We start from the raw sequence: 11435 nt of genomic DNA, 5'->3' as shown, positions 1-11435 counted from the left end.
GGCATAGAAATTATTGTCGTGAACTAAGTTTTAATAGCGTCTATAATACGCGGATTATTCTTCCCGGCCCCCTCCGTCCAACAAGCTAAACTATTACATGTTACGATTGAACCTCTCGGACATCAGATTCACTGAAATAGCGACCGTTGTCAAAATTACTAAAATAGTGTTTCCATTCAAATAACTATTTATAGGTTTTATATTTTGTGGCCTTAAATTTATAATAACAAATATAAAAAACGCTATAACATATTTTAAATAAAATTAAAAATATTTCTATATATATTTTTAAATAATTATTTACAAGTCGGGTATTTTCAAGTATTTACAAGTGGGATAAATGAAAATAGGGGTAATTGGAAACGATATTAATTTCTTATTAATGTGTGGTGGTAACTTATATCCAACCATATAAAACCAATATACACTAGCCTACGGACATTATTTTATGATAATAGATTTAATGTTTGAGGTAATGTAACAAAAAATATTATTCCAAAACAACACTATACATTTTCCTAATTACAGTTTTATAACGACACGAACTAAACATCGGAACGTCAGAAAAAATGTAAGTACACATTTCTAACTATGTAAGCAAATAAATATGTAATATCACCGAATGTAACGCACACAATATGGAGAGAATTAAGCAGCAGATATCTTATCACCTGGCAGAATCACTTAGCCCCAAACCTGACAATATCGTCAAGCTCTGCCAATTCCTCACAAATACTCACCTCATCAACCTCTTATAACCAACCTGCACCAATCTATTTGTTTATTTTATGTATTAAGTTAAAAAAAAAATTGTAACGTCCAATGGCCATAGAAGCCGTGGATATATCATATAATAAAAAAAAAATATATATATATGTAATATAACAATACAATAATAGTCTAAAGACATATAATATATAAAAAGTTTACATAGTTATACATGGTTTAGAATTTCACAAAAAAATTGAGGCTGGGATAAATGTGAATACTTATTTTTTATAATTATTTTAATATTTGTTAATATAAATGGAATCAATTAATTTAATGTTGGTCATTTTTCTAATTTAATAACTATATTCATACAAATATTGAAAAAAATACCTATTGTTAAATGTTTGGCTATTATTGTATTTATTAATTTAACCTATTACTTAGTTTTTTTTTTTTTTTTTTTGTACTTAATTGCATTTTATTTGTATTAGCGTTCGTAATTATGTTAGGAAAACCATGTTACTTCCTAACTATACATGTGTAGAAATTGATAAGGCAGTGATCGCTGTGACAGCTAAACGTAAAACCTATACGGAAGTATCAGAGGAGTTTGGAGTCCCGAGGACAGTCATATTTAACCGTATAAAAGGACAAAAGACTCATATTCATAAGCAAAGTAAAGGACGATCCACATTGTCACTAGAGGTAGAAAATATTATTGAAAATTCTTTGATAGCTCGTGCTGAGATGGATAGGGTATCCATGTGATCAAGAAGAATTAAAAGAGTTAGTAAAAGAATATTTAAAAATAATAAATTGGTGACGTCATTTAAAAATAGTAAGCCTGGTGAAAGTTGTTATTATGCATTTATGAAGAGACATCAAAATATGACATATAAAAAGCCAGAACAACTCCAAAAGTTGAGAAAAGATTCAAGGAAATCTGAAATTATATTTGTATTTTACTATAAATTAGAAAATGTGTGTAAAAAATATAATATAACAGATAGTTGCTGTGTTTAACTATTGATATTTGAAATTAAAAGTCTGAAGAATAATTAGTTTTTAATAGCTTAAAAGATAAGTGATTTTTTTTTTTTATTCTGTGTAAGTTTAATATTTATGTCTGATATTAAGTTTGAAATTGATTAATTTACTGTTTTGTTTGAAAAAAAAATTAAAAATTATAATAAATAAAAAAAAATGTGTTATTTTCATTTGCCCCAGGTCTATAACACATAAAAAAATTAATAAAATTCCCATTTGCTTCTTAGATACCATGTAATATGGGGCAAGTGGAAATATGTCTACTTCATGCATTTAAGTGATATAAAATAAATGCTAATGACAAATATATTTAAATGCCCCAGAGATCATTCCTACAAATAACATTCTAACAAATTTGTTTGTTTTCATTTACTCCGAAAAATATGTTTTATCCTATTTTGATGGGGCGAATGAAAATGGACATTTTTTTGAAAAATATTAAGTACACTGAAGTTTCAATTGCGACATTGTCATAACTAAAAGTGTTCTAATTAGATCATAATGCAGAAATCGCCGAAAATTGTCATGACAACAAATAATTGTATAAAATAAGTAGAATTTAGAAATATTGTTTCCAATTACCCCACTTGACCTTAGCTGTTTTTTTTTTAAGGGGAGACGCAGTCTCATAGTCTCCCTTGACAAGCAGCCCCTGATGTTATTTACATTTAACACAAATTACGTAACAAAATAACTCAATATTTAATATATATTTATATACAACTACATTATTTTGAAAACAATTCTGCTAGTTTCTATTGGTGTAGTATAAATATTGATTCTTAATGCACTAATTCACAATTGTCATCCAAATATTATTTTCATTTTTTATATTATTCATCGATTTTTATATCGATAAAAAAATAAAGAAATATATAAAATTACAATAATAGGCTAAAATCTTAAATACTTTGTACTAATTAGTAATATTTACTTAACAATTAAACTTGTTGATTTTAGTAACTATAATGTTCAATATAATTTAAGTGTAGGCCAAGAAGACAATTTGTATGGTTAAATATTTAAATTATAATAAATTAAATCTATATCTATCCAAATATATTCAAATATCAAAATATTCGGATATATTCGGATAATCGTATTCTGATATTGTACGATATTTTTATGAGACATTGTTATCAATATATATATATAATTATTTTTAATTTATTAAAATGAAGAATTAATTAAAACAAGTTAATAAATATGTTTATTTAAATTAAACTTCCACAGCTCAAAATGAAAAAAAACTAAATAAATTTAGTCTCCGAATGAGTGAAAACGATTGAACTTCATACGTTATTGTTTACATTATTTGTACGGACAATATATGATTACGATATCTCGTTAATGACTATTATTGTTATATTATACCTACTACCAGTTTGCTATAATACGTAAGCCCCAGTTTCTCATTAAATTCGAAATAAAAATAAATACTTGATTAAATATATTAAAAATAAAAAATCAGAATACTATTTAATATTGAAATATTCGAGTATATTTATATCCAAATACTACGGATATTCGGATATCTGAATATTATGGATATTTGTGAATATTCGGATTTTGTAATTTAAATTATCCTGATATCTTATTCCGGTTATACGAATATTTAAGAAAACCGAATATATGTCCCAACATTAATGCATACATGAGTTAATTATACCATTTTTTTATATTTACTAGTTTTAGCTTTTAAATTTAAATCCTATTTTATTTGTTCAAAATATATTATTTATGTAATGCTAATATTGTATTATCGTAACCACATAATGTATTTTAATATTGGTTTTGTATATAGTGTCTCTTGGCAACCCACAATGTGACCAATTCACTTACATACGTGTAAAGTTGAATAGCAACATAAAATATTATATTGTATTTATACGGAAATTTTTTAACATAGTAATTTATTGTTTGTTTTTGACATAATGTGCATAACATTTGAAAAATATAATAACTAGAGACAAAATATTAAAATGCAAAATAATAAATAACACTTTTACAGTCCTTAGTATTTTTAAACTCTGCATTTTAAAAATAACCGGAAAACTTTTTTTATCTTATTTTAATATTTATAGCGTATGTTAATTTTCGATTTTTTTTTATTCCAATGGTAATAGTTTTTTTTAAAATAAGTTATTTATTCAACTAAGCTAACATGGTACATTCTTTATTTTTACCATTTTTTTATGATTATATGTTGTAATTAATAAAACAGCTATATTTATTATAAGTATATATATAGGTAGTAATTTGTATATACTTTAATAAAACTCACGAATATATAAAAACTTTATGCAGAAAATAATTTAAACTTTTGTTGGATTTATTTATATGTAACGTTGAAATACATTTTCAATTTTAATTGTAATTTCATTTACATTTTCAAATTATTTAATTATTTTAAAATAATATATATGACAAAAAAAATATCAAATTTAATTATTTCATTTATATTTAACTAAGTATTATTTACTTAGAACTTCTTCAAAATTTGTTAGTTAATATAATAATATGTAACAATTAAAATTACAGTAAAAACTGTTTATTATTGCTTCGACTATAATTGATTTATTATTTAAAATTAATATTTATAAATTTAATAATAACAAGTCTTCTAAACAAATATGACTTGGATTAAAATGTTATGCTCGAAACACAAATGCTGCTTTTACATCTACATATTTAAATCTATCTCCGATTACAATTAATCCCATTATTTTTCCATAAGTTCCTGCATGGGGAGCGGAGAACCATTATTCCAGGAATTTTTTAAAACTAAATTTAAAAGTATGTTATTTCATAACATAATTATCATAATTTAAAAAAATATTACAAAATATTTAAAGAATTACATATTATTTCGTGTTTTTTATTTATGAGCACCTTAAATATTAAAAAATATTAATCAGATATTATCTATTTAAACCAACGGTGGTGTTATTTTGATAAAACTTCATTGTATACTACATTGTATACATTGTATATATTATAACATAATAAACCTACACATATTAGGATCTTATGTAATGAAATTAAATTGATTACTTTCTTTGAAGTCATATAAAAAGAAAAATACTTAAGGTGTATTAAATCTTAAACTTAAACATATATGCTTTATTTGTCTTTACATTTTGACCTAGCCCCAGGAGGGATTTAATTATACAATGTTTTACAGGCTTTACACCCTTTAAAATGAAAAAAATAATTTAAAATAAAAATTATTACAAACATAAATCATTATATACTGGACTTAAATAATATGATTTTCTATGATAAATTCAATTACGATTTAATGACACTAATTTTATTATTTATAATTTATATAATAATCACAAATACATATTAAGTGAATGGGATTTTAAGCATGTAAATTAATTCAGGGATTTTGTTCTTATCTTATGCTAAACAAACAAAAAATTCTTGGAAATACTATTTAAATTATACTTCCATAAAAAAAATGTTTTTAGCTGCAACAATAAAAATTTTTATATTTGTTGTTACTCTACCAGTTACAGTAGTAATACAAAAAAAAAAAAAAAAAACGTTTAGTTATTCTCTGTTTTATAACCTACTTGAAGAATACCATGAATGAATCTCGTTTAAAAGGATAGTAGTTGCCAAGATAGATGCTAAATATTAATTAAGATACTAAAACCAACCCAAAAACATTACTTAATTATTGTACTACAATATTAACAAAATAAATAAATATTAAATCATGTATTATAACTCATTCAAGTCATTGTACTATGGTTATAATTATATATTAAAATTATATTTATACTGTAATTATTATAACTTTTGTATAATTTTATTAATGCATTGTGTTCATAAATTAATAAAAATTAAAATGTTTAATAAGTGTAAGAACAAGATATTATTTTCTGAGCTAATTGTGTTGTGGCTTAAATATATAAGCCATTAAAAATATTACTTCATGTTTCCATTAAATACAATTAAAAATAAAACATTTTTAAATAAAATACTACTATCAATAAAAAAAATTTTTTTTTAGTAAAATTAAAATTGTAATAAATCAATTGTTTTTCTAAAAAATGTATAAACTATTTTATTCAAAACCATTATTGTGATTTAAAAATAAACACTCAATTTAATTTCATTACTCAACAGCCCAAATGGCTTTTTAAATTAGAGATTAGTAAAGAAAATATATTTCACTAAAAAATCAATTATATAATTAATTAAGGATTCACGGGACAAGGAATGAATATTTCAAGGAATAATAATGTCCTCAGGGGTTTTTAATTATTGACTTTCTCTATTCTCTATGCTAAATGTTTAGAGAGTAATAAAGAAAATATTTTATATATTTTTAAAGTAACGAGAAATTTTCTAGCTTATAAATTAATTCAATGAAACTAAGATTGCTTTATAAATTACTAATTTATAATAAAAAGTCATCTTTAATGAAATATACTTGTTTTTATAAGTCAATAGATTGATTAAATTTTTAGATTCTGAGTGAAACGAGAAAGTTATTGATTTTCTATCATGATAAAAATTGTAAAATTAAGCATAATTCGTGTTTTTCGAAATTTATTTTTTATTTATTTTTTGTATCTATGTAGAGGATTTCTACCAGTGGATTGCTTTGATTATCAAAATTATAAGATTTTTCTGAAAGGAAACGTTGTTTAATTTATCTATTCATTTTTTTTTCCTGGTAGGGGAGTAGTAATTACACCAATTTCCCAACACTTGTCCTAATAATTACAAAAAACTGAAAAAAATTATAAAAAAGGGCAAAATTTACGACTATTCGGCTAACAGGTTTTTGATAAAATTAATTTTTTTATTTTCATCACAATTCAAAAATAATAAACGTAGACACTTGAAATGTTTAATAAATATTATTATATATCCGTACAACTTTCATAAAACATTTTAAAGCTATTTATAAATACTTTGAAATTACATGTTTTTTATAGTTTTTTTTTTTTTTTTTTTTTTAATTTGCCTTTTATTAAAAAATAATTATAGCAAAGCGATTATACAATAATTATGTATCAAAAAAGGAAAACAGACAAATAAAGAAAAAAAAAAAAAATTAACAGACAATGTAATTACATATTAGCGTTATATGAGGAAGCCAGCGGTAAGAATGAATTGGATAAGAGAACGGATGATAGGGATGTAACGGGAGTTAAGAAGAAGATTAGAATCGGGAGAAATATAGCCTAAAGACGAAAGAAAAGAGAAAAGAAGTTGTCTATTAGTTATGAGAGAAGGGCAACTGAAAAGGATGTGATCAAGATCGCATATCGATTCGTCGTGATGCAGTGTACAAAGAGAGGAAGAATTTAGATTAAGTTTAGAATAATGGTGAGTAAGTAAGCTATGACCAATGCGAAGACGAGTGAAGGATACGATTAGGTGCCTAGAAATCTCGAGGTCTTTAAACCATGGATGTTTGGGAATTGAGGAAACTATGTGTCTATGCCATGTAGCATAGTTAGGTGGTAGAGAGTCCCATTTAGTTTGCCAGGCATTGCGCAATAGTTTGCGGTGAATCGGAAGAAAATCAGAAGCAGGTGTTTTAAAAGGAGAAAAATAGATGAGGGATTTTGTTGAAAAAGCTAGGTGGTCGGCTCGTTCATTACCGGCTATACCACATGACTAGGAATCCAGAAAAACTTAACTGTTTTATAAGCAAGACTAAGACGATATACTAAGGATTTGATGACGAGAACAAGAGGAGAGAGGGCAGATAAAAACGAATCAGAGGATATGGCAAGAAGACATGATTGCGAGTCGGATAAGATAAGAAAAAAATTAAATTCTAATGTGAAAGAGAATTGCAGAGCGCTAATTATAGTTTTATAGTACTTTTTGTAAAATGCAGATAAAATGATGTATTCAATTCTAGAAAAATTATTACAAAGTTATAAATGAAAGAAAAATTGACCTTAAAATAAAATAAAAATCTTATGAGCGTTTTGATATTAAATTATGACAAAGTCACATCAAAACAATAAAAATCACGATAATTCACAAAATATTAGTTATCACAATTCATTAAAAAGTTGTAATATATCATCCTTGGACAACATTTTTATAATATTTTCTTTGCATTAAAAATAAAATGTTAATGGAATTGATTATTTCAACAAATTTCGATTTTACTATATTAATTATTTGATTTTTTTTTTCTTTAAATATTATTCAAAACTGGTCGTAAATTACAAGTATAATCATACTCCAGATTAAGCATTTATTTATCCATGTCTTTCTACGATTAAACTATTTATTTATTAATTTACAAATATTAACAATTTACTGATTTTTATTTTATATTTATTATTTAATTAAATATTATTCTTAGCAAATCAAAATATTTACTGAGTATTTATATTAGTATTTCAAAGCAATTTCATAATTTTTAAAATATTTTAAAAACATTTATACAGTTCAAATGCGTTTTTAGTTTTCGATCTCTTCTAATTTTTAATTGTTATAATAACATTTCATTTATTTAATTTAATTTCATTACAATTTCATTTACTTACCTACCTATATGTCTTATTTTTTGCAATATTTAGAACATTAAATGTTTAACGTATCTTATTTAAATATTTAGTACAACTACTCCATGAACAATATTTACATGTATAAACTGATCCACATCTTCAGAATCGTATTTTCGAAAGCAAGGATTCATTAGATTTAAGTTAATAAGTAAAAAGACTAATACAACAGTATTATTCACCCATTCTTGTATCTTACCCGACTGAGGTGTTTCAGATTACCTAAAAATGTAGACTGATTTTTTTAATTAGTATTCCATTAAAAATTATCTTAATGAATAAATCGCAATTAGCAAACTGTGTCCTAATGAAAATTTATATTTTATATATATATTTTACACTTTGTACTATATTTTATAAACGAACGGAAATTAAGGTGTACGTAACTGACCCACAACAACCGTCTAATACCCGTCTACTTTTATTATTGACAATTAAGGTAACGAACTATGTATATATGAGTATTTAATACCTGGGCATTAACGAGTTAATAAGTTAAAAGTTAAGTTAATTTAACTTATTAACTTAACTTATTTTATTACTGGTAAATTAACTTATTAACTTAACTCATTTCCTTACAGATTAACTTAAAACTAACGTCTTATATTTTCATTTATCTCAAGTTAATATTGATTTTCAAGACCAGAAAAATATTTTGTAAAATATCACATTCGATAACAAATTCATAGGATTTATTTATAAAAATATCGAAAAATGTTTAAATAATTTTTAAATTTTTGATTTAAATAAATTTGAATAATATTATATATTTATTTTAATATTTTGTATCTACTATATATATTTATTGTCTGTATACATTTACAGTTACACTTTCAGTTGTAATAAAAATTTTTAGTTTTTATACTGTTATTAAACATTAAAAATAATACTCATTTTAAATTATATTTATCATATGTGATTTGTATGAAAAATGAATAAAAATTTTTTTTCATTTTTATATTCATAAATTACGGTAAATCTGTCATTTGAATGCTTCAAAACAATCTCAATAAAGAAATGTATATTTCTCTACTCTAGTTATGGTTACATAAAAAATATTCTTAAATAAGATTTTATGCATTTTCATTGCAGATGATGTTGTAAATGCGTTTTTTTTTTTTACTTGATGTCATACAATATTTCATAAATTCCCATTTTCTTAAATTTGCAACTTATATAATGGATAATTATATCATCAATTAGTCCGTATTTCCTCAAAAATGGAAACATTTCTCGATGTGAATTTATACAAACATTATCATTTAAATTTAATTTGATTATTTTCATATATGACAATATAACATTTTATTTAATTTTTTTACCAACCCTGATTGAGAACCTTTGAGCTACGTGTTAATGTATATACGTGATTGGACAGGATGGACGACTAAATAGTAATTAATTGAAAAATATAATCATGATGGTAAGTATTCACGTAATGACGTCACTGTGAGGTATAAAGTTAATGCCGCGGCGGATCGAAGGACGGATAGGTATTTTACTGTAGATAGATCTCTCTCGAGATGGTTAACATTCTTTAGCTGCACTACCTCATTAGTCTTACGCAACTGCAGCCAGAAATAATAATACCGTTCCGAAGAATTTCTTAAGAAAAAACCTTTTTAATAATGTAATAAATAACTGTGGAGTTTGATATTCTCCTCGGGAATCACAATACATAAACTATGATAAAACTGATCAACTTATTATAACTTAAAATATCAACTTATTAACTAAAAACATAAATAATAAAATAAGGAAATGGAAAACGTCTGGATACCTAGCAAATTAAATTATCCTACGTTAAGAGTTTTGACAGATTGACGGCGAGAACGGTGCTTTTCTTCGTGATGATTTATACCTGTGTTACGCATCTTTTTGCACTCGTGCGCGTGTGTTTAGGTGCGTATATTTGTTGTGCCACCCCGAGGATGCTGCACTCACACATACTAAAAGGTCAAACAAAGTGGGAGGTACACGCTATGTCCTGCTCCCGCTGCCGACCAACCTACAGTTGCAACAAGTGCGCGGGGAGCACGACCCCACCAACCTGCTTGTCCATTGAAGTTGTTGGCGCTCGATCGATATTACACCCCCGCGCACGCAACTTATATAAAATTTTTTTTTTTTGAAAACCTAACTCTAATATGTATACACATATTTATATAACAAATATATTTTCTGTCTACCTTCATTCGCATTGTGGAGTCTAATCATCCGCACCTCTTTCACCTCTTCCATACCATCTAAGTAATCCGGATAACGCCAAGTCCCCCCCGCCGCTTTCTTTAGACATTTTGTTGTTGCCCATGTCACGTTTCGTTTATAGTACCGCGTCACCATATCACGCGCAAAACCCGACGCTAAAGAAATTTTAAGTCCCCGTTGTTTAGGTTTAATTGAGAAACGCATGAACACGGAAGGATAGTCTACGAGGAGCTTATTAAATGGATATATAATTTATATTAGGTTATAGGTATGATTCCAATCTCAATTTTTTTTTTTTTAACAAAAATATAAATCCAAAATCTAATTTTAAGTCTTATTATTTCACAAATATGTTTTGACCGAAGTGTATCATCTTAATTCTGAAAGTACCTTATACAGGTAGGCTCTAAAATATACAGATTCTTCCACAAAGAAGAGAAACATATAGTTAGAGTTTGATCTCAGTTAAGGTCAGTGGCATACATACGGGGAGGGTTTCCGGGTTCAAACCCCCCCCCAGGACCAAAAAAAAAAAAAATTATCTTATTATTGATGACATGTAATATATTCGTAGTTTCATTATTACGCTTAGAACATAAAATATACAACTATACAAATATTATGATAATTAAATAATTTTATTGATAGGTGTTTGAAAAGTTTTGTTAACTATGCTGTTTTTATATTCCAATAGCTATTAATTTACTATAATGTAAAAGTAAACTGTAAATTGGTAAAAAAGTTGTATAAAATAATAACTGTCTATAGCAGTTATTTATCTTATTTATCTGTGCGATGAAAAAAAAAAGATAACGATTATTTTTGTTAACCCCCCCCCCCAGAGCAAGATTGAATGTATGCCACTGGGTGGATAGGTAGTTTTTTTTGTTACAGGGAAATATTTTAATGGGGCCA

General features: G+C 25.4%; 1 protein-coding gene across 1 annotated transcript in view; it reads left to right on the top strand.

Moving 5' to 3' along the window:
- Positions 1-1227: 1227 nt before the first annotated feature.
- LOC112684928 overlaps positions 1228-11435 on the top strand; it is a 28567-nt gene continuing 18359 nt past the window's right edge. Inside the window, exon 1 of the mRNA XM_025556658.1 lies at positions 1228-1387. Within this exon, the coding sequence (XP_025412443.1) occupies positions 1228-1387 (160 nt within the window). The remainder of the gene's footprint in view (positions 1388-11435) is intronic.

This window comes from Sipha flava, unplaced genomic scaffold, assembly GCF_003268045.1.
Source record: "Sipha flava isolate LNK unplaced genomic scaffold, YSA_version1 258_pilon_pilon, whole genome shotgun sequence".
Taxonomy (NCBI): Eukaryota; Metazoa; Arthropoda; class Insecta; order Hemiptera; family Aphididae; genus Sipha; species Sipha flava.
The sequence above is the reverse complement of the archived record's forward strand: the minus strand, read 5'-3'. Positions and strand labels throughout refer to the sequence as shown.